The following is a 19,581-nucleotide window of genomic DNA, read 5'->3' on the forward strand; positions in this document are numbered from 1 at the left end:
CTCTGTCGCCCAGGCTGGAGTGCAAGTGGCGTGATCATAACTCATGCAGCCTCGAACGCCTGGATTCAAGTGATTCTCCCGCCTCAGCCACTTGAGTAGCTGGGACTACAGGAACATGCTCAGCTAATTTTTAAATTTTTTTTGGAGAGGCAGGGTCTTGCTATGTTGCCCAGGCTATTCTCAAACTCCTGGGCTCAATCCTCTCACCTTGACCTCCCAAAGTGCTGAGATGTAGGCATGAGCTAGCAACAGTAATGGCTGTGAGGAGCACAAAGGGTCATAATCATAATATTTACTTTGAAGCTGCTCAGGATTCCAAGCTCAATTGGGCTCTGTTGAACTTGGAAAAAACACCAGAGAAGCAGGATTGAGGTAAGCCTACAGGAGGAGGGGAAAGGGCAGCTAGCATTCTATTGAGGTCAGGGGCTAATTGTTTCATCCCTCTGTCTCTGGGAAAGGCAGCTGTTCACCTATCTAAGAAAAAGTTGCCAGCAGTGGTGTGCTGGTCAACATCTAACAACTCATCTCAGGAAAAAGATTGCCATGGTTTGTAGCATCTACTGATTTCTGTGGTGTCATTGCACCTACCATAGCTGATTTTAAGCTACCAACGTGATGTCACTGCACGTGGGCTTGTAAAGAGATGCAGGAAGTGGACGAGCCAGCTCCAGCACACCACTGTCTGCCAGGCCTCTACAAGATCAGGAAGGAGAAAGTGCAAGGTCACAGAGCCAGGCACGACCTTGTCCCTTCCCATAGGCTTTCTTGGCCAACTGGAGTTCCTGGAGTGTTTCCGTTTGGACACCTCCCTGTTGAACTCAGAGACATTTCTCTTGGTTTATTCCAACATTCAGAGCTGGCAGAGACTTTAGCTCCATGAGAACAGAGATTGTGGCTATCTTGTTCATTGCTGTATCCTCATCCCCTATAACTGTGCCTGGTTCCTACTAGAGGCTTTGGAAATACTTGAGTGACTGAATGAACGTATTATACCTATGGGCCTTGCTGGAGCACTTTGGCCTGCCTGGATTCAAATACTGGCTCTGCCACTTATTAGTTTGTGACCTTGGGTGGGTTACTTCCTCCACATTTTGTAGATGAGGAAAGTAAGGTGCAGAGAGGCTGAGACACTGGTGCAAATTCACAGGACTAGTAATTGGCTTGGTTAACCCATCTGCAAATTGAGGACAAAAAGTAGTATCTATCTCATAGGCTTGTTGTAAGGAACACATAAGAACATATATGTAAAGAATTTACAGCAGTGTCTGGCACATAGTAAGTGCTCCATAAACAATAGCTCTTATTATTATTACTTCAGTCCTCATCTAAGGGAAGAAGAGACTGGGACCCAGAGAGGGAAAAGGGCTCTCAGCTCAGGTCACGCAATAATTTAGTGACAACTTGGCTGGGAATCTTCATTTCCTAACTTGCAAGGATTTAATTGCACAGGATGCTGGAGGATGCAAATATTAACAGTGACTAAGGAAAAGGGCTAAGCTTTTCTTTTTTTCTTTTTAAAATTTTTTTAGAGACAGAGTCTCACTCTGTTGCCCAGGCTGGAGTGTAGTAGCACAATCATAGCTCACTGCAGCTTTGAACTCCTGGGCTCAAACAATCCTCTGGCCTCAGCTTTCCAAGTAGCTAGGACTACGGGCGTGCACCACCACACCCAGCTAAGCTTTTCTTTATTACACAGGTTTGTAATGCAAGGAGGTCGACATTGGACTATCCTAGGGAGTATAGTTTGAAAAAGCATATTTCATACTATATGCTTTAAATTTAAAATTATTTTTAAACTTGTTTCCAGAATACTATCTATATTAAGCAAAGTGAAATGAAATCCTCTTGGCTGGTGGAGCATTCGTTAAAAGGACTCAGAAACCCTACTATCCACTATGAGCAGCTCTGGGAGGGCTGGGGAGGAGGAGAGAGAAATTGACCCCTTGGGACTCCTCAGGTTTCCTGCTGGAATCCAATTGCCAAGTCCCCACCTTCCTGCAGGGGTGTGGAATCTGCTGACCTGATCCCAGTTAGGCCACGTGTATCTATCTCCCCGCCTAATTCAATACTGGGCCCAGGGCAGCCATGGGAGGGGACAGTATCCTAGGCTCAGGCTGGGTCTGTGCCAGCCATTGAGAGAAAGCCTCCCCCACCCCCAGGCTCTGCGCTGATGGAAAACTGGAACTGGAACGGGAGCATTCTATAGCCACAGGACGAGCTTGCTTGCTTTTCTGCCCTCTTCTAATACTGCATTTATCACGATTCCCTAGACACCTGCAAGTTCTTTTCTTCCAGACATTCATTATTTGGCATCTAATTTCCACAGCCCTTTTGTGCTGGCAGGCATTTGGGTGGTCATTTTTCCTGCTGTTCCTCCCTGCTGCCTGCCCTGCCCTGCCCAGCCTGGCCCCCATTTCTCCAGCTGTGCAAACAGGGTGGGTCCCTCATGCTGCAGTGCCGCTCCTGAGGCGCTCTGTGGGAACCTCGGGCTAGGCACCCTTGGGAGTACAGGAAGATGCCCAGCCCCTGCTCTCTGAGAATTAGGATCAGGGAGCCGGGGAGCCCACTCTGGGCCCTGGGGAGACAGGGCCCACCACTCTCTAGGAGCTGCGGGGCATTCAGCAGGGAGCTCACAGAACAGAAGAGGGGGCGGGGGTGGGGATGTACATGGAAATTTCATTAGGCGCACACAGAGATAGGTTAAAATGTATCTCTAACCTCAGTGCCCGGAGGGGGAGGTGAGTTGGGGCGAGGGAGCCACCCTGTATTCCCACCTCAGAGGCGCTGGCCCCGTTTGCAGTTGAGCTGCACCCCACCTTGGGTTGGGTGGAGGGGGGCTTATACATTCTGCTGCTCAGCCAAGTCTGTCACCTCCCACAGGCAAAGACTTCACCTCATCACATTTTTCTTGAGACCCAAATACTTCCTGTTCCTTTAGGGGAGGAAAAAGGGGGCCTCTTCTTGGAGAGTCTTTGCTGCTAATGGGTATAGCAGACCCTGGCTGGAAACATGATCTATGTGAGGAACCATTTCCTCCGCACCCTGACAATCTATCGAGTTAGTCAGACCTGGCTATGAAATTGAGCTGGAGGGCTGGGTAGCCAGGCTGAATTGAATGTTCTCCTTGTTCCTTCTCTCTCTCTCTCTCTCTCTCCCCCTCCCCCTCCTCCTCCCTCTCTCCCTCGCCCCCTCCCTTCCTCCCTCCCTCTCCAGGCACACAGAGAGCTCTCATCATAGACAGAGATTTTAAAGTACCTCCTGCATTCATAGCTCATTACTCTGGATAAAAGAGGTGTGGAAGATGCAAAGCTGGACACACCCAGAGGGTGGAGGGGAGATGGAGCCTTTTTGGTTTCGCATCATGCAGCTCTAACCCTAGCCCTGGACCGCAGATGTGTGCTGTTGGTCCCCAGGGCGGGATTTGCCAGGGCAGGATTTGCCCCCGTGCACACCCACTCCCAACTGTGAAGAGAAGTCAAAGCTCACATCCCCTGGGTTGGGGCGGGGAAGAAGAGGTATGATGATAGCAGAAGAGCAGGGTAATCTATGAATATGTATTCAAAGGGCAGTCTAGAGTGATTAACTACTGACTCTTTTATTCCTGGTATTCCTGAGTCGCTTGGGATAGGCTGGGGGGGAGGAGGTGGGCAAATACAGTCTGGATTTGTGGCGATTATAAACGGTTTTAGTGTGCAGCCTGTCTTGTAACCTCGTATCAGATTCCTGCCTAACTCCCATGTCACCAACTTCCCTTTAACTCATGACTTCTTGTGTTGTCCCATTCCCTGAAGATTCCTTGGCTCCTGGCAGTGGCTTGATATCCCTCGGTCTCCCAGGAGTAAGCTCCCAAAACCTTCGCCAGTCTGCCACAGCCCTTCCCCCATTCATCTCCCTGGTGTGAAATTCAAGACTTTTGAAATTCCAATGGTTTAATTTATTAGTATTCCCCGTATCCTGGTAGTTAAACAAACAAATGGCTGGTTTGTTTGAAATTTAAGGAGGAGAATAATTTGTAGCCTGCTAAGTTCCCTCCCTGTTAGCTAAAAATGGTCTCGCTGAAAGCTCAACCAGGCTGGGAGGAAAAGCCAAGGGCCCACACAGTCTTGCACAGCCTCGCCTCTGGGACACACATCCACAGCATCCACACAGGGCCCGGCAGGGAGGAGAGGTGGGGACCGGAACAAGAAGATATTTGTTTGACAAGGGACCACTGTCCCTTTAAAAAATTTTTTTGCACCCTGAGCAAGAACGAGAATGCATCTCTACAAAAAATAGAAAAATTAGCCGGGTGTGGTGGCTCACGCCTGTAGCCCCAGCTACTCGGGAGGCTGAGGAAGGAAGATTGCTTGAGCCCAGGAGTGTGAGGTTGCTGTGAGCTATGATGATGCGACTGCACTCTAGACTGGACAATAGCATGAGACTCTGTCTCCAAAAAACAAACAACAAAAAACAAGTAACAGAAAAAAATGGAAGAGCACAATGAAAACCACCCCAATTCTACATCGGAGATGACTACTGCTGATCTGTTGATGCAGTTCCTTTCTGTCTTTGCCATTTAACTGAGATCATGCAGTCTGTATACTTCTGTATGCTTTTCACTTCATGTATTATCACTTACATTTCCCCATGTCACTAAATGTACATCTGAAGCATGACGTGTAAGTGCTGCATAGTCACTGTGTGAATGGGCCATAATTTATCCTTTTGCTCTTCAGGAGAGACTGGTTTGGGCAAGTCCACCCTCATGGACACCCTGTTCAACACCAAGTTTGAAGGGGAGCCAGCCACCCACACGCAGCCAGGTGTCCAGCTCCGGTCCAATACCTATGACCTCCAAGAGAGCAATGTGGGGCTAAAGCTCACGATCGTTAGCACGGTGGGCTTTGGGGACCAGATCAACAAGGAGGACAGGTAAGGAAGGCGGTGGGGTGGGGAGGTTGGTGGGGGACCACAGGGAGGACCTCACCACGGGGGTCTTGAAGAGAGAACAGATGCTGAGCCCCAGCCTGTCCTCCCAGCATGACATGAACAGCTCTGCCCCTGCCCAGGGTCCCTGTCTACAGCAACTGTTCTGCTCCACACACTTGGTGAAAAGAAGGGTGTCTTTCTAATATACATGGGTGGGGTCTCAATTCCATTCAGCAGGCATTCATTGAGCACCTGCCTTGTGCCAGGTACTGCTGAGCTCTGACTATCTAGAAAGGAACAGCTTTGTCTCTGCCCTTGAGGCATTCACGGGTGAGACTGGTTTTAAGCAAATAATTTCCACTGAGTGTAATACCTTCTGGAAAGGACAGGGTACAAAGAGGTAAAGGACAAGTTACAATGAGAACACAAAGGTGAAAACAGTCAATTCCATGCGGGGAGGTCTCAGGGAAGCTTTCACAGAGGACGTGCACCCTGAGCTGACTCTTGAAGGATGAATTATTTTGCCAAACCGACAAGGGAAGGGAGAGAAGGGCATTCCAGGCAAAGGTAACTGCTTATACAAAGGCAAAGTGATGTGGGGATTCTGGTATGTTCTAGGGAACCGGAGCTTGCTCTGTTTGGCTAGACAGAGTCACTGTGAGGCTAATGAAGCTTCAGCTTTAGGACTCTCACTTGCACAGGCCCCTTCCAAGGCCCTGTAATGAATTTTTAGCCAAAACCTTGTATTATTTGTCTTGGAGGGTCCTTCACATTGTATAAGCGTAAGGCCCAGAGAAACCTGGATCTGCCCATGGGCCAGCACTTGGAGGAAGCCAGGGAAAAGTGGGGGGAAATGACCCGGAACAGGTAAGCAGGAGCCAGATCACGGAGGGATTCATAGAATGTGCAAATACGGGAAGCACGGGAAGGTTTTAAGAAGTAGAATGATGTTGTCTGATTGGCCTTTGAGGAAGGCACTTTGGCATAATCTGGAGACAGAAGGCAGAAGAGCAAGAAGACCAATTAGGAGACTATTGGGCCAATTAGATTGAGGCGAGAGGTAAAATAGGTGCTGAGATAGGGAAGAGGAGACAAATTTGATAAATATTGAGTAGGTAAAAATCAACAGGACTTGGTAGAGACTTGGTGTGGGGTTGTGAAGGCAAAAGAAGAATCTAGAACGTGAGGCCCACATTTCTGGCTTTGGAGAGTGGACACAAGGTGGTGGCATTCCGTAAGAGAGGTAACATAAGAGAACCAAGTTTTAAAATAATATGCTCTGTTTTGGACACGTTGAGTTTGACTTGTCTGTGGAGTATTATTTATTTATTTATTTATTTTTTTGAGACAGAGTCTCGCTCTGTTGCCCAGGCTGGAGTGAGTGCCATGGCGTCAGCCTCGCTCACAGCAACCTCAAACTCCTGGGCTTAAGCGATCCTCCTGCCTCAGCCTCCTGAGTAGCTGGGACTTACAGGCACGTGCCACCATGCCTGGCTAATTTTTTCTATATATTTTTAGTTGTCCGGCTAATTTCTTTCTATTTTTTTAGTAGAGACGGGGTCTCACTCTTGCTCAGGCTGGTCTCGAACTCCTGACCTCGAGTGATCCACCCACCTCGGCCTCTCAGAGTGCTAGGATTACAGGCGTGAGCCGCCGCGCCCGGCCATCTGTGGAATACTGAGATACACGATGACCCTCAGCAGTAGGCAGTTGAACATACGGAGCTGGAGATCAGAAGAGGGTCTAGGCTGGAAATACAGATTTGGGTTATCAAGGTAGAGGGGATGTGTTCCTACTGTGAACATGTGTAAGGTCACCCAGGGATCAGAGTAGAGTGAGAAGAACGTTGGGCTAAAGACAAAAACTTCAGGATGTCAAGTCAGCAGATGGAAGAAAAGACATCCTGAAAATGAACTGAACGGGAATAAGCTGAGAGATAGGAGGAGGACCAGGAGAGACTGTGGGGGTCTGAGAATGTGTGTGAGTGAGGGCTAGAGTGAGGGTCGGAGATGAGGTTGTGATGACGGCTGGGGTCGGGAACAGGTGGGGGTCAGGCACCATCTGCATTTAACCGGAAGTCGCATGGTTATTTACACATGCTCATCTCAGAAAGGGCCAGTCATCATTTTGAGCAAAGTGTCTGGTCATCCTTTGAGGATTCTCTTGCTTCTTAGATGAACTGTATGTCAAATTCTTTGATTTTTCCCATAAAGCTACAAGAGCCATACTCATTCCTTATAATGGATAAATATATTAGCTTCTTAATAATTGAACTGAAATCTGTTTTCCATCTGAAAGTCTAGAAGGAGGACACCTCTGCTTTTTATAGGTGTGCTTATTGTGCTAATCTTTTTTGGTTGAGAATAAATTAGACCCCGGGGAATGGGGAAATTTGGGCCACAATATGAGCGCTTAATCTCAGCTGCAGGTTGCTCAGGAACTCCTCAGGTCAGTTTCTTAACAGTTCTTTGAGTTACATACATTCAACATATCTAACATTGGGCAGCACCTTGATAACGATGGCTTGGGAGGACTGAACTGATACTGCCCCTTAGAGGCGAATCTACTTCTGTTATTATTTTAAAATATTCTTATTGTTTTTTTTTCCTGATTATAAATATGATACACAGTCATAAAAAATCGAATAATTAGAAATGACAAGCTTCCCTGAAATTGGACTGGAGAGCGGAGGTATGGAGTAAGCTCCAGGGATCTGTAAAAATAAGCAGTGTTTTCTACATGGTGTCGGGGCCATTTCAGCATAAATATGTCAGTGCAGCTGTATTGAAACAGGGCATGTGAATACACTGGGGAGAACAGCGAATAAGGCCTGATCTGCAGAAAGTTACCGTTTAAAAGGTTCTAGAGAAAAAGGAACCCAAGGGGGAGAGACTAAGAAGGACGGTGGAGGGGGAAGTGCTTAGGAACTTAGGCTTTGGTCTCAGACAGACCTGGTTCAAATCCCGTCTTGCCATATTTTAGGCAAGGGATGTTGGAGAAGAAAATTAAATGCTCTGTTAGGGTGGAAAGCCTAGTAGGTGCTCATAGTGCAGGTGGAGATGTCTCATGCAGAAATTATGATATATAAAAGTAAAAGCGTTTATTTTTTATCCTCTTAGAGGACAGAAAGAGAGTGTGAGAGTGAAAGATGGGGTAAAGTGACCAGGGAGACCCGGCATCCCAAAGAAAGAGAAGGAGCTGCCAGCAGTGAGGCCAAGTGGCTTTCTGATTTTATGGGGACAAAGAGAAAGAGAAAAAAAAAAATAATGATTATTGTAGGTTGAAACAAGCAGCTGTGGAATAATTAGCAGGCAGCTGCTAGATGTCAGGTTGTCCCGGCTTTCTTGCTTTTTTTCTCTGTTCCTGGAGACTTGGCTATCTCTGAAATGTAGTCAGGCTTATGGCAGGGGATGTGATTTTGGCCCTGAGATGGTTTTGGGAAGGAGACTGAGGCCTGGAATTTGCTCCCCTGCTGTCCCATGCAGTCCATTCTCAGGCTTCTCAGGAACCCTTTGAGACTATAAAACAAATGCTAAAGGCAGTTGCTGGTGAATGTAAAGAGAAAGATTTACATTTCCTGTTTATCTCTTGGGCTCCTTTCAGATGTTTATGAAAACAGAGTCCCTGCAGCTTGCCTGCCAGCTAGGGAGAGAAAGAGCAGAGAGTAGGGACAGCTCAAGATTGATCTTTAGATGTTATTAGGAAATTTCTGGATTAGATATTTTCCTGTTGTTTCAGCGAGTCCACCCCTTTAATACTCCATGCCTCAATTTTCTAACCTGTAAAGTGAGGGTGATGATGATAATCATACCTGCCTTAGTGGGCTGTGGTGAAGCACATTTGACATGTCTATCATATGAAATGCTTAAACAATGCCTGGCACAGAGTGACTACCTAATAATAAACCAAAGATATTATTATGATCATGATTTTTATTAATAGAAAAATGGAGGGAGAGTTGTATCATGTAGCATATGAGAGGGAATGACAAAGGGTGTCTAGGAAGAGAAGAACCATAGGGTTTAGTGACATGAATGTTATCAATATGTTTAGGAATAATAATTTTAGGGGAGGTGTGGGTCGAAGCTAGAGTGCCATGATTGCTGAGAATGGGTGGTAAGGATGTAAAGGCTTCAGAATAGTAAAAAGAGCAACAGGACAGAAAAGCAAATCCAAGAGCAGATCATGTTCTTATGGAAATTTAGCATATGTAAGTCAGCAGCAAAAGAATGGACTGTTCAAGAAATGATACTGGGAAAAGAAGTCATCCATTTAGGAAGAAAATAAAACGAGACCTCCCACATAAACACCATTCACAAAAATAGATTCCCATTGGACTAAAAACAAATTCTAAAAATATAAGGAGAAAATATCAGAGAATATTTTTTATAACTTTGCAAGTAGAAAAGGCTCTTCTAATCATGACACAGAATTCAAAAGCCATAGAAGAAAAGACTAACAGATTTAAGTTCACTAAAATAAAAAACCTTGGTATATTGAAAGAGACCACAAATAAAAGTAAAAACAAACCATAGATAGGGAGAAGATATTTGCAACCTATATCACAGACAAAGGATCCTTCTAAAATGTAAAAGGAGCCTCTGCAATTCAATGAGAAATAAATAGTAATTGACAAAAGGGGAAATACAAATGGCAGATCAACATATGAAATGATGCTCATTCAGCTTCCCCAATAATTAGGGAAGTGTAAAATGAAATAACAAAATATATTTTATCTATCAGATTTGCAAAAAATAAAAGATGACATATTCACCAACACGAGGTAATTTCATTCATGCTGGTGGGAATGTAAATTGATACAGATTTTTTGGAGAGCACTTTGGCAGTATCTATTAAAATTTGCAATGTGAATAATTTATGTATGACCCAGCAGTTCCACTTTTAAGTTTACAGCCTAGAGAAACAATTGCACATGTTCATGAGGAGCACACAAAATGAATGTTCACTGCAGCATTGGTTATCAAATAAAAAGAATTTGGACAGTCTAAATTTCCATCAATAGAGCAATTAAATAAACCACGGTACAACCATACCATGGAATTGTGTTTGGCAGTTTAAAAGAATGAGGTAGATCAATATGTACTCACATGGATAGATCCCCAGGACATGTTATTAAGTGAAAAAAAAAAAAGTTGCAGAGTGATACACTGATCATGATGCCATTTGTGTAAATCTTCCCCCCTTTCCCCAATAAAACACCATTTCTCTTTATGTTTGTTTTTTTTATGTTAAAAAATCAAAATTATATTAAAATGAATACACTGAGAAATCTAACTCCCACTCCAGTCCTCATCTGCTCTATTCCTCCTACCCTTTGTTTTTTTTTTTTTCAATTTAATTTTACAGAATCAAAGAGTCTAACAGTATATCTTGTTAGATACAGTATGTCCTCTTAATGTATACATTATTTCTTGTACAATGATATGAAATAATATGGGAAATATTCATGATAAATTATTAAGTGAACAGTGCAAGTTAAAAACAACAGTTTCATATTTTTATTTTATTTTATTTTTTTATTTTTTTTTCTTCCCCACCCCCCCTTATGTTTGTAATGCAGAGAAAAAGGTCTGGAAAGATAATCAACAACCTGAAAGTAGCAGTTACCTCTGAGAAGAGGAGACTATATATTGCTTGCAAATCTAAAAATAAATAAAAAAGAATAAAAGTTTTTCAAAAGGAAGCAGATAAAATGAGTGTAGACTGCTCATTTAAAAAGCTCATCTGAGCTGGGGAAAAGAGATAAAGCAGTGTCTAGAGAGAGACGAGGAGGTCAGGGGTGACTCTTGAAGATGGAAGAGCTGATAAGGGCTTGAACAGGGGCAAAAGCTTCAAGGATAGGGAGGAGGGGACAGATTCAAGAGAAAGAATCCACAAAATGTAGTCAACAAGTTGATGTGAGAGATCTAATTCAGTTTATAAACGACTAAATGTCTACTGCATGCCAAGTACACTGTGAGGTGCCAAAAATACTAAGGAATAAGGCACAGTCTTTAGTTAAGGAGCTTGCAGCTTAGTGGAGGGGACAAATATGTATACGGATTCTGCACAATGTGGAAAGTACAGTAACAGGAGTATGCATGTGTGGGAACAGGAAGGCTAACAATTGGTCAAGTCTGGTGGCAGGAGTATAGGGTGCAGGTTGCTGAGAGGGGAGAGCAGGTGATCAGGAAAGGCTGAGCTAAGTCTTGAAGTCTTACAGGATGAGTACAAGCTAGCCAACTGGCATGTAGTGGGTATTTCTCCATATTTATTGAATGAATACATGAATGAATGAACGAATACATGAATGAAATAAATATACATTGGTGGGAAAAATAGAATACCTGTAAGTTTTCATCATTCAAAACCAAGTATCCATTGAATGTGTTAACTAGGATGTTGGTGTTGGTAGAAAACAGTCTACGATGTGTTGAGGAGTGAATGGGAAGTACAAAAAGAATAAATGAGTAGATTATTCTTTTACAAAATCTCCATCCACCCATTAAATATTTGTTGGGCATCTATTACATGTCAGGCCTTATGGTAGGTGCAGGACAAACCTGACTGCTAAGAGGAGGAAAGACATAAGAAAATAGTTTGATGAAGGACCCTTCATCTTCAAAGACTAGAGGGAAACCGGGAAGGGTTGGTTCATTTTTCGAGGACAGGGGGTGAGGCAGGAAGTTGAGGTAGTGTGAGGCTGGTGGCCTTGACTTTGTTGGTAAAGTAGTAGGTAAGACCATCTGTGAGAGTGCAGGGGTCGTGGATCAGTTTTGAAGCTTGAGGAAAGTTTGGAATGGCCAATGAGGGCAACAGAAGGGAGCTAATGAAGCCAAATAAAGGGACTGTCATGTTGCACTAGAGTCCCATAGGAGGATGGAGACCATGCATTTGTCGGATTGCTTCTAGCCAACTTGAGCAGCAGTGGCGCCAGAGCAGAGAAAGTAGATTCTGACGTTTCTTCAGTGTAGCAATTTTGTGGGGTGGAAGGACAGGTGGCATGGAGATGAGGGTGTTGATAAAAAAAGTTCAGGTGATCTGTCTGGGGTTCAGCCTGGGCAAAGAAGGAGACGAGGCCAGGAGGGGGCTGCTATCCTGTGAGATAACGGAGGGGTCGAGGTGCCAGAGGACTGTATGATGTGAAAGATTGGGTTTAGGAAAATTGAAGGCAAAAGAACCGTACGTGGTTGCGACGACAGTCTGTGTTACAGTGAGGATTTCTTGGGAGGAGCTGGTCTGGCTGATAAGGTGCGCAGGTGGCTGGAGTGGAGGGAGCTGAAGGTTGTGAAGTTGACACGACCAAGGAACAAAGACGCTGAAGGTTGATAGGTTGTCCACATGCACATCGCAGTCACCCAGAATGGGGAGAAAGGCTGTGAGCCATGTGCCACCAGAAGATGGAACAGGGCTCAGATGAAGAAAGGTTGTTTTTTTGTTTGTTTGTTTGTTTTTTGAGACAGAGTCTCGCTCTGTTGCTCGGGCTAGAGTGAGTGCCACGGCGTCAGCCTAGCTCACAGCAACCTCAAACTCCTGGCCTCGAGCTATCCTCCTGCCTCGGCCTCCCGAGTAGCTGGGACTACAGGCATGTGCCACCATGCCTGGCTAATTTTTCCTATATGTTTTTTAGCTGTCCAGATAATTTCTTTCTATTTTTAGTAGAGACGGGGTCTCGCTCTTGCTCAGGCTGGTCTCGAACTCCTGACCTCGAGCGATCCACCCGCCTCGGCCTCCCAGAGTGCTAGGATTACAGGTGTGAGCCACCGCACCCAGCCAAGAAAGGTTTTTATACTGAGGTGGAGGAGTAATGGTCTAGAAGGGGCACGGAGGAGCCACATGAATGCCTGCAGCACCTGACTCCAAGGTGCACAAGTTGTGGGAGAATGAGAAGCCGAAACTGGAGATGTCTGCTGGGTAATGGTATCCTCGGTGTGATAAGAGGGTAATAAATTAGCTGTTGTCACTTTGAGCATTGGTCCAGTATGCCTGACCTGGGGATATCTTGACGTTGGTGCCTGAGATAGCTGTGTTCAAGTACAGAGTCTGTGACGGAGGCCTTGTAGGTGTCCAGCAGGGGAGCCTCTGATGGCTGTGTTTGCATAGAGGACTGGCTCAAGGGAGAAGGAGAAGATGTCATTCAGGTGTCTAGGAAGTATGGTGGGAAGACAGTGATGACTGAGGCTGTGGGAGTGAGTGAGACTACCCAGGGACAGTGTGCATACAGTGTGTACAATGCCAACAGAGGATGGTCTAGGATGCAACCACAGCAAAGACAGGCCAGGAATTTAGCTGAGGTGAGTGAGAAAGAAGAGTTATAGAGAGAGGTCGGAGATAATGATGTCAGTGAAGCCAGGGGACAGTGTTTCAAGAAGAGACCAGGAAACATTATTGAGAAAGATGACAATTCAAAAGTGTTCCTTGAGAGCTAAAATTATTGTTTTCTGCAATGTGACTATTTAGGAAACCCAAGGTAATCAGCTGAAAAATAATTCTAACAAATAATAGTTCGTTAAGGTAGCAGTCTCAAAATAAACATGCAGAAAGCCATAGACTTCTTATAAACCAACAATAACTGTTAGGGTGGCAAGCCTTGTAGGTGCTCACAGCCCGGGTGGAGAAAGATGGCTCACACAGAGATTAGGATATATAAAAGTAAAAAAAAAAAAAATTATTTTATCTTTTATTTTTTTGTTTAGAGGAAGCCACATTTCCTTCCATTTTATCTTCTTAGAGGAGAGAAAGAATGAGAGAGTGAGAGGAAACAGGGAGAGTCGGGAGATGACACGGCATCACAAAGAAAGAAGGGGCTGCCAGCAGTGAGGCCAAGTGGTTTGCTGATTTTATGGGGACAAAGAGAAAGAAAAAAAAGTAGTGATTGTTGTCAGTTGAAACAGAAGCGGCTGCGGAGTAATTGGAATAATTAGGAGGCAGCTGGGAGGCATCAGGTTGTCTTGTTTTCTCTTTTCCTGGAGACTTTGTTATCTCCAAAATGGCAGGGGATGTGATTTTGTCCCTGAGATAGGTTTTGGGCAGGAAACTGAGGCCTGGCGTTTGCTCCCCTGCTGTCCCTTGCGGGGGGCGGGGTTCTCAGGAACTCCTTGAGGCTATGGAAACCAATTCTAAAGGCTGGGAGCCAGTGAATGTAAAAAGAGAGATTTACATTTCCTTTTTGTCTGTTGGGCTCCTTTCTGAGGACTGTGAAAATGGAACCCTGTAGGGTGCCTGCCAGCTGGGGAGAGAAAGGGCAGGGAGAGAATTGATGGTGGATCTTTAGCTGTTATTGGGGAAATTGCAGGATTAGATACTTTCCTGGTATTTCAGCAAGGCCGCCCCTTTCAATAACCAATTAGAAAGCATTATGAACAGCAGACCCTATTCACAATAAAAACACACACAAACACAAAACCCCCCAAACAACCTCCTCTACCCACAAGACCCTACATAATCTGACCCTTGCTACCTTGCTTACCTCATCCTTTATTGTTCCTTTTTTGTCTTGAGGTGAAATTCATATAACATAAAATTGACTATTTTAAAGTGAACAATTCAGTGATCTTTAATACACTGATAACTACCACCTTTATGTAGTTCCAGAACATTTTTCTCATCACCCCAAAAGGAAATCCATTAAACAATAACTCCCTACTTCCCCTCCCCTCAGCCCCTGATAACCACTATTCTATTTTCTATCTCTATAAATTTGATTACTCTAGGTGCCTCATATAAGTGGAATCATATAATATTTGTCCTTTTGTGTCTGGCTTCTATCACTTATTATGATGTCTTCAAGGTTTATTATCCATGTGGCAGTATGTAGCAGAATTTCTTGTTCTGGCCAAGTAATATTCCATTGTATGGATATTCCGCATTTTCTCTCTCTGCTAATCAGTTGGTGGATGTTTGGGTTGTTTCCACCTTTGGGCTATTGTGAATAGTTTATTCCCACTCCATTCAGTAAGTCCCGCCTCCTTGGCCTTCTTCCTGTTGCTCAAACTTGTCAGAATGGCTTCTGCCTGAGGACCATTGTATCTTTTGTTATTTATTCCCTCTGCCTGGAATGCTCTTCTCCCAGATCTCTCCATGGCTCTCTCATTCTCATCCTTGCAGCTCAAATGTCACATCCTCAGGGAAGACTTCCCTGATCACTGTATTTAAAGTAGTTGAACCCATAGTCATTTTTTATCCCATTATCCTATTGTAGTGTCTTCATAGTACATATCAGTATCTGAAATGAATAAGAAGTATTGTCTAGACCAGAGGTTATTTTGTGCCATTGGCCCTTTATCAATCTAGTAAAGCCTATGGGCTCATTCTCAAAATAATGTTTCTAGATGCCTAAAATATACCAATTATACTAGAAATACAATTACCAAAATGTTTAAAAACTGGGATTTAGTAATCCATGTGCATCTCTATCAATTCCTGAACTAATAATATCTATATGTAGGCTTAATAATGATCAGAATTTAGACATTGTGATGCATCCAAGTGCTATTTTGGGATATTTGCAAGAACTGGAATAGGAAATGAAAATATCAGTGAGGTCTAGCACTGGTACTGCTAACATTACTGTAGATTGTTACCTATGTTTGCAACTGAAAAAACTGCTAAACTTCAGTTAGAGATTAATGGAAAAGGTGTATTATTTTCCTATCCATGTTTATGGATCCTCTGAATTCTATCCATAGACTCTTTGGAAGTTCGTGGACTCCAGGGTTAAGAACTCCTGTCTTGAAAGGTCAAAAATTATCAGTAGTGATGAGGAAGGGTAGAGTCTGTTGGAACTAATTTTGGTCAGAGATGGAAGATACTTAGTCAACCACGGATTAAAGAGCTAGAAGAAAGCTGCCCTCTCTGCCCGTCCATGGAACTAGGGTATGGGAGGTGAAGATATTTCCAGTTGAAAAGGACATGAAAAAAGCAAGGTCTCTGAAGGACAGTCAGGTATCACTTAGAGGAAGGAAGCAGTTTGGGAGGAGGTAGCTTATGGGAGTGAGGGATTTTGTTTATCATCTACTGGAATCCACTGAGCACAACAGAGTGTGGAGGAGGAGAGGTGGCCACCGTGGGAAGCTGAGCCACTGGGGCTGGGGGTGGAGGGAGTGCAGAGCGGTAGGCAGAACCTTACTATATTCCAGACAGCAGACTAGACATTGAGGATATGAAGATGAATAAGACAAGGATGAGTCACCAGTTTAGGATTCATCTAGACCAAATCCTGGTGGCTGATTGGCTGGTTTGGCTGGTCTGATCCACGCACCTCTTCAGAGACTCCACGAGCCAGAGGCAGTGTGACAGTAAGACAGGCACAGAGTGTCACCAGAGGTTCAGGGGGAAAAAAGCCAAAAGACGTACTCTTCTCTTTCCTGCTTTGATCTCTTCTGCAAAGCAAAAAATGAAGTTAAAAAGTTATGTAATGGAGAAAAAATTAAGCAGCGCCATGATCGGATCATCTTAACCAGCCAATCATCCAAAAATTAATTAGATAACCCTAGGGGATGCATCTCCCATACTCACTCCAAATTCTTCAGGAATCTTCTAAGGATCTTTGTAACCAAGAGATTCTTTGATGCTATTACCCTTCAGAACAATGTTGGCTCAGAGGCATCAGAGGAAGAAAAAAAGGACTACATTTTTAGATTTTTCTGTGGGGCTCCAGAAATACCCTGCACCTGGATCTCTCCTCTGTATGCAGCTCTCAGAATCTACAATACTGTGATTCTTTTTTAAAAAGCTATTTTCCCCTTCTCTACTAGGGGGATCTTTCAGAAAGGCTTGGGTTGGGGGCTGCTGCAGGTAGGAGGCATTGGCTGGGCCCAGCTCCTCCTTTGATCATGTTCCCTTCTGGCAGTGATATCTGAAAATTCCCTGCCCTGGGCCCAGATAATGAGCCTCTTCTAGCCTGAAGGGAGGTGGCCCCTCAGGCGGAGAGGCAGCAGACACACGGCGATGAGAGCAAACGACAGCATCGGATGCAGGCCTGAAGCTAAGCTGACCTATTTAGAGCAGAAAGAGGCTATAAGGGGCGGAGGAGATGGTTGAGGAGGGGACCGAGGAGGGGACCGAGGAGGGGACCGGGGCAGGGAGAGAGGGATGCTCCCAAGTGAGGCAGGCACAGGACAGGGAGGAATAGAGGGTTGACCATTGTTTAATAAGCCCTGACGAGACTTGGGGGCCACCTAGGGGAGCTCTGTGGGGAGACTGGGTGAGCTGGGGTGCATGCGTACCTGTGTGGATGGTGTGTGCGGGGGGCGGGGGGGGGCTCTTTACCAGATTTTGCCCAAATATTTAGATTTTAAAGTCATAACCTTGGAGGAATTGAGAACCAGAAAAATATCTGGACTTCAGGGGAGCCAAGTGGGGAGGGCCACTAAACCCAGCAAGAATGAGCAAAAAGCCCAGAACGTTCTGACGAGGTTCCCCAGCAGTGGCTCAAGGAGAGGTCTGGTGTACCCACTGTGTACCAGTCCCCCATCCTAGGCACCATGGGGGCAGATACAGGAAGCAAAGACATGAACCCAGCCTAGAGGAAAAGCAGCCCATCTGCAGATGGTGCCAGTGGACGCCACTCTATGTTGGGACCTCCCAGGGGATAGAGAAGTGCCCTTCACAGGCCCTGTCCTTCAGGGGGACACAATCTACTTAAGAGAACACTAATCCTTGTGAAGCAACAGTAAACAGTCCAGTGCCACATTGCTGTTTTGCTCCTGAGTCACAGAAGGGATTTCTGGCATACGTGGAGAAGGCTGTAGGAAGGAGGTGGACATTAAACTGAGCCCTGAGGTCTGGGAGGGCAGGATTGGGGTGGGGAGAGAGTGAAGGCACACAGGTGGGCATAAGTGGGGCTCATGTGGGGACCAACACGATGTGGCCAGGCTGACAAGATTGGAGGCCCACTGAGGGGAGATGGAGAAATCCGGCTGGAGTGGGGAGAGTCAGATCACGGAGGGCATTTGAAACTACCAAAAGGGACTGTGTCAAAATCCAAGATTTGGAAGGGATCGGCCCTTTCTCTCTTCTCCCCTTTAGCTACAAGCCCATCGTGGAATTCATCGATGCACAATTCGAGGCCTACCTGCAGGAGGAGCTGAAGATCCGAAGAGTGCTGCACACCTACCATGACTCCCGAATCCACGCCTGCTTGTATTTCATCGCCCCAACGGGCCATTCTCTGAAATCTCTGGATCTAGTGACAATGAAGAAGCTGGACAGTAAGGTATGGAGGCAGGGCTGGAGGCTGGGCGAGCCGGGCTCACTCTCACTGATCGCTTGTGCAAAGTAGATCCTCTCTCTCATTCCCTGTCCCTCCCTAAAGATGGTGTTGTTGATCCAGCACCTGTGTCACATGCTGTGTGATCTGTTGTCCCAGCATTAGCAATGGGTTTGCCCTGAGCTGTCTGTCTGCCCTGCTGCCTCTTGGGAATAGGAGTGGATGCAAGTGAGACGGCTGTCCAGGTCTGGGGCGCGCAGCTTTGGCAATGGCAAGGTGTTTTGTCTTTGTCCCAAAATTAACTGGCCTGTGCTAGAATCAAACATGCAAACTTGATTTTGAAAGTTATTCTTGGAAACACGTGTTCCTGTCTTGTGGCCAGAGTAGTGTTTCCCAGCCTGTCAGAAGGACCATTGCAGGTTGAGACCCCTTCACAAGAAACAAAGCTCTCCTTTAAAAAAAAAAGCATATATTTATATATATATATAAAGAAAGTTATCAATAATAATTTTTATAATAGCAGTTGACATCTGTTAAACTTTCATTGTATGCCAATCTTGTGAGGTAAGTACTATTGTTATCCCCATTTTACAGAAGAGAAAACTGATGCTCTGAGAGGTGGTGACTTGCCTATTGTCACGTAGTACTGGTGGAACCTAGATTCAAACCCAGATCTGTGGCACCATGTTATATTGCCTCCATGCCTGAGAAAAATGGCTATGGGAACCAGGCATGTCCTTCTTTAAGAAAAACTGAAAAGTGCAAATCATACACCCACGTACGAATTAGACATTTTTAAAGGGTTGTTTGCTGCACAAAAGAATTGACCACAGGATTCTTCAAAAAGTCTAATTACTAGTACATTGTTTCTCAATGTTTAGTGTGTGCCAGGCCCTGTGATGAGTAATTTATATGCATTATTTTATTTCATCATTCCAATAATCCAGTATAATGAATACTATTATTATACCCATTTTACATATGGGGAAACTGAGGCACAGAGAGTCAAGTAGCTTGCTCAAGGTCAGACAACTTGTAATTGGTCCGGGATTTGGACCTAGCTCTTTCTGACTGCAAGGTATTTTATTTTATAAAAATCTAATTTACGTGCAGTCATTTAGTAGCACAACCACTATAAATGTTCAGCTATTATCAGAACAGGAACAATTTTTCATTTTTTGCAGCAGTGAGCTCACTGTCCATGAATAATAGGCTGCTCCTGAAATGTTGCCATGCCCTGCATGCTCTGTATTAGGGTAGCATTGGGCCAGGCGGCTGGAGGATTGCTGGGTGGGCTGGGTTAAATAAGCAGCCTTTGACATATGTTTATATTGTGCCGGTGGGGACTTGGCGAAAGTGACAGGGAGAATTGGCTCTGCCTGGTGTTCCACCTGTGCAAGGGCTTTGACCACCCACACCCCTGAAAGACTTCAAGGGAGGTGCCTCCAACGTCCAATCTTTCT

General features: G+C 45.0%; 1 protein-coding gene across 4 annotated transcripts in view; it reads left to right on the plus strand.

The window, feature by feature from the left end:
- SEPTIN6 (septin 6) overlaps positions 1–19,581 on the plus strand; it is a 67,370-nt gene that overhangs the window by 19,827 nt on the left and 27,962 nt on the right. For 3 of the 4 annotated variants that reach the window (XM_069464509.1, XM_069464508.1, XM_069464507.1), the window contains 2 exons: positions 4,716–4,911; positions 17,938–18,124. In XM_069464509.1, coding sequence (XP_069320610.1) covers positions 4,716–4,911; positions 17,938–18,124 — 383 coding nt within the window. Of the gene's footprint in view, positions 1–4,715; positions 4,912–9,519; positions 9,534–17,937; positions 18,125–19,581 lie in introns of those variants that run through there. The other variant, XM_069464510.1, reaches the window with a different exon arrangement.

The sequence above is a fragment of the Eulemur rufifrons genome, chromosome 30 (assembly GCF_041146395.1).
Source record: "Eulemur rufifrons isolate Redbay chromosome 30, OSU_ERuf_1, whole genome shotgun sequence".
Classification (NCBI taxonomy): Eukaryota; Metazoa; Chordata; class Mammalia; order Primates; family Lemuridae; genus Eulemur; species Eulemur rufifrons.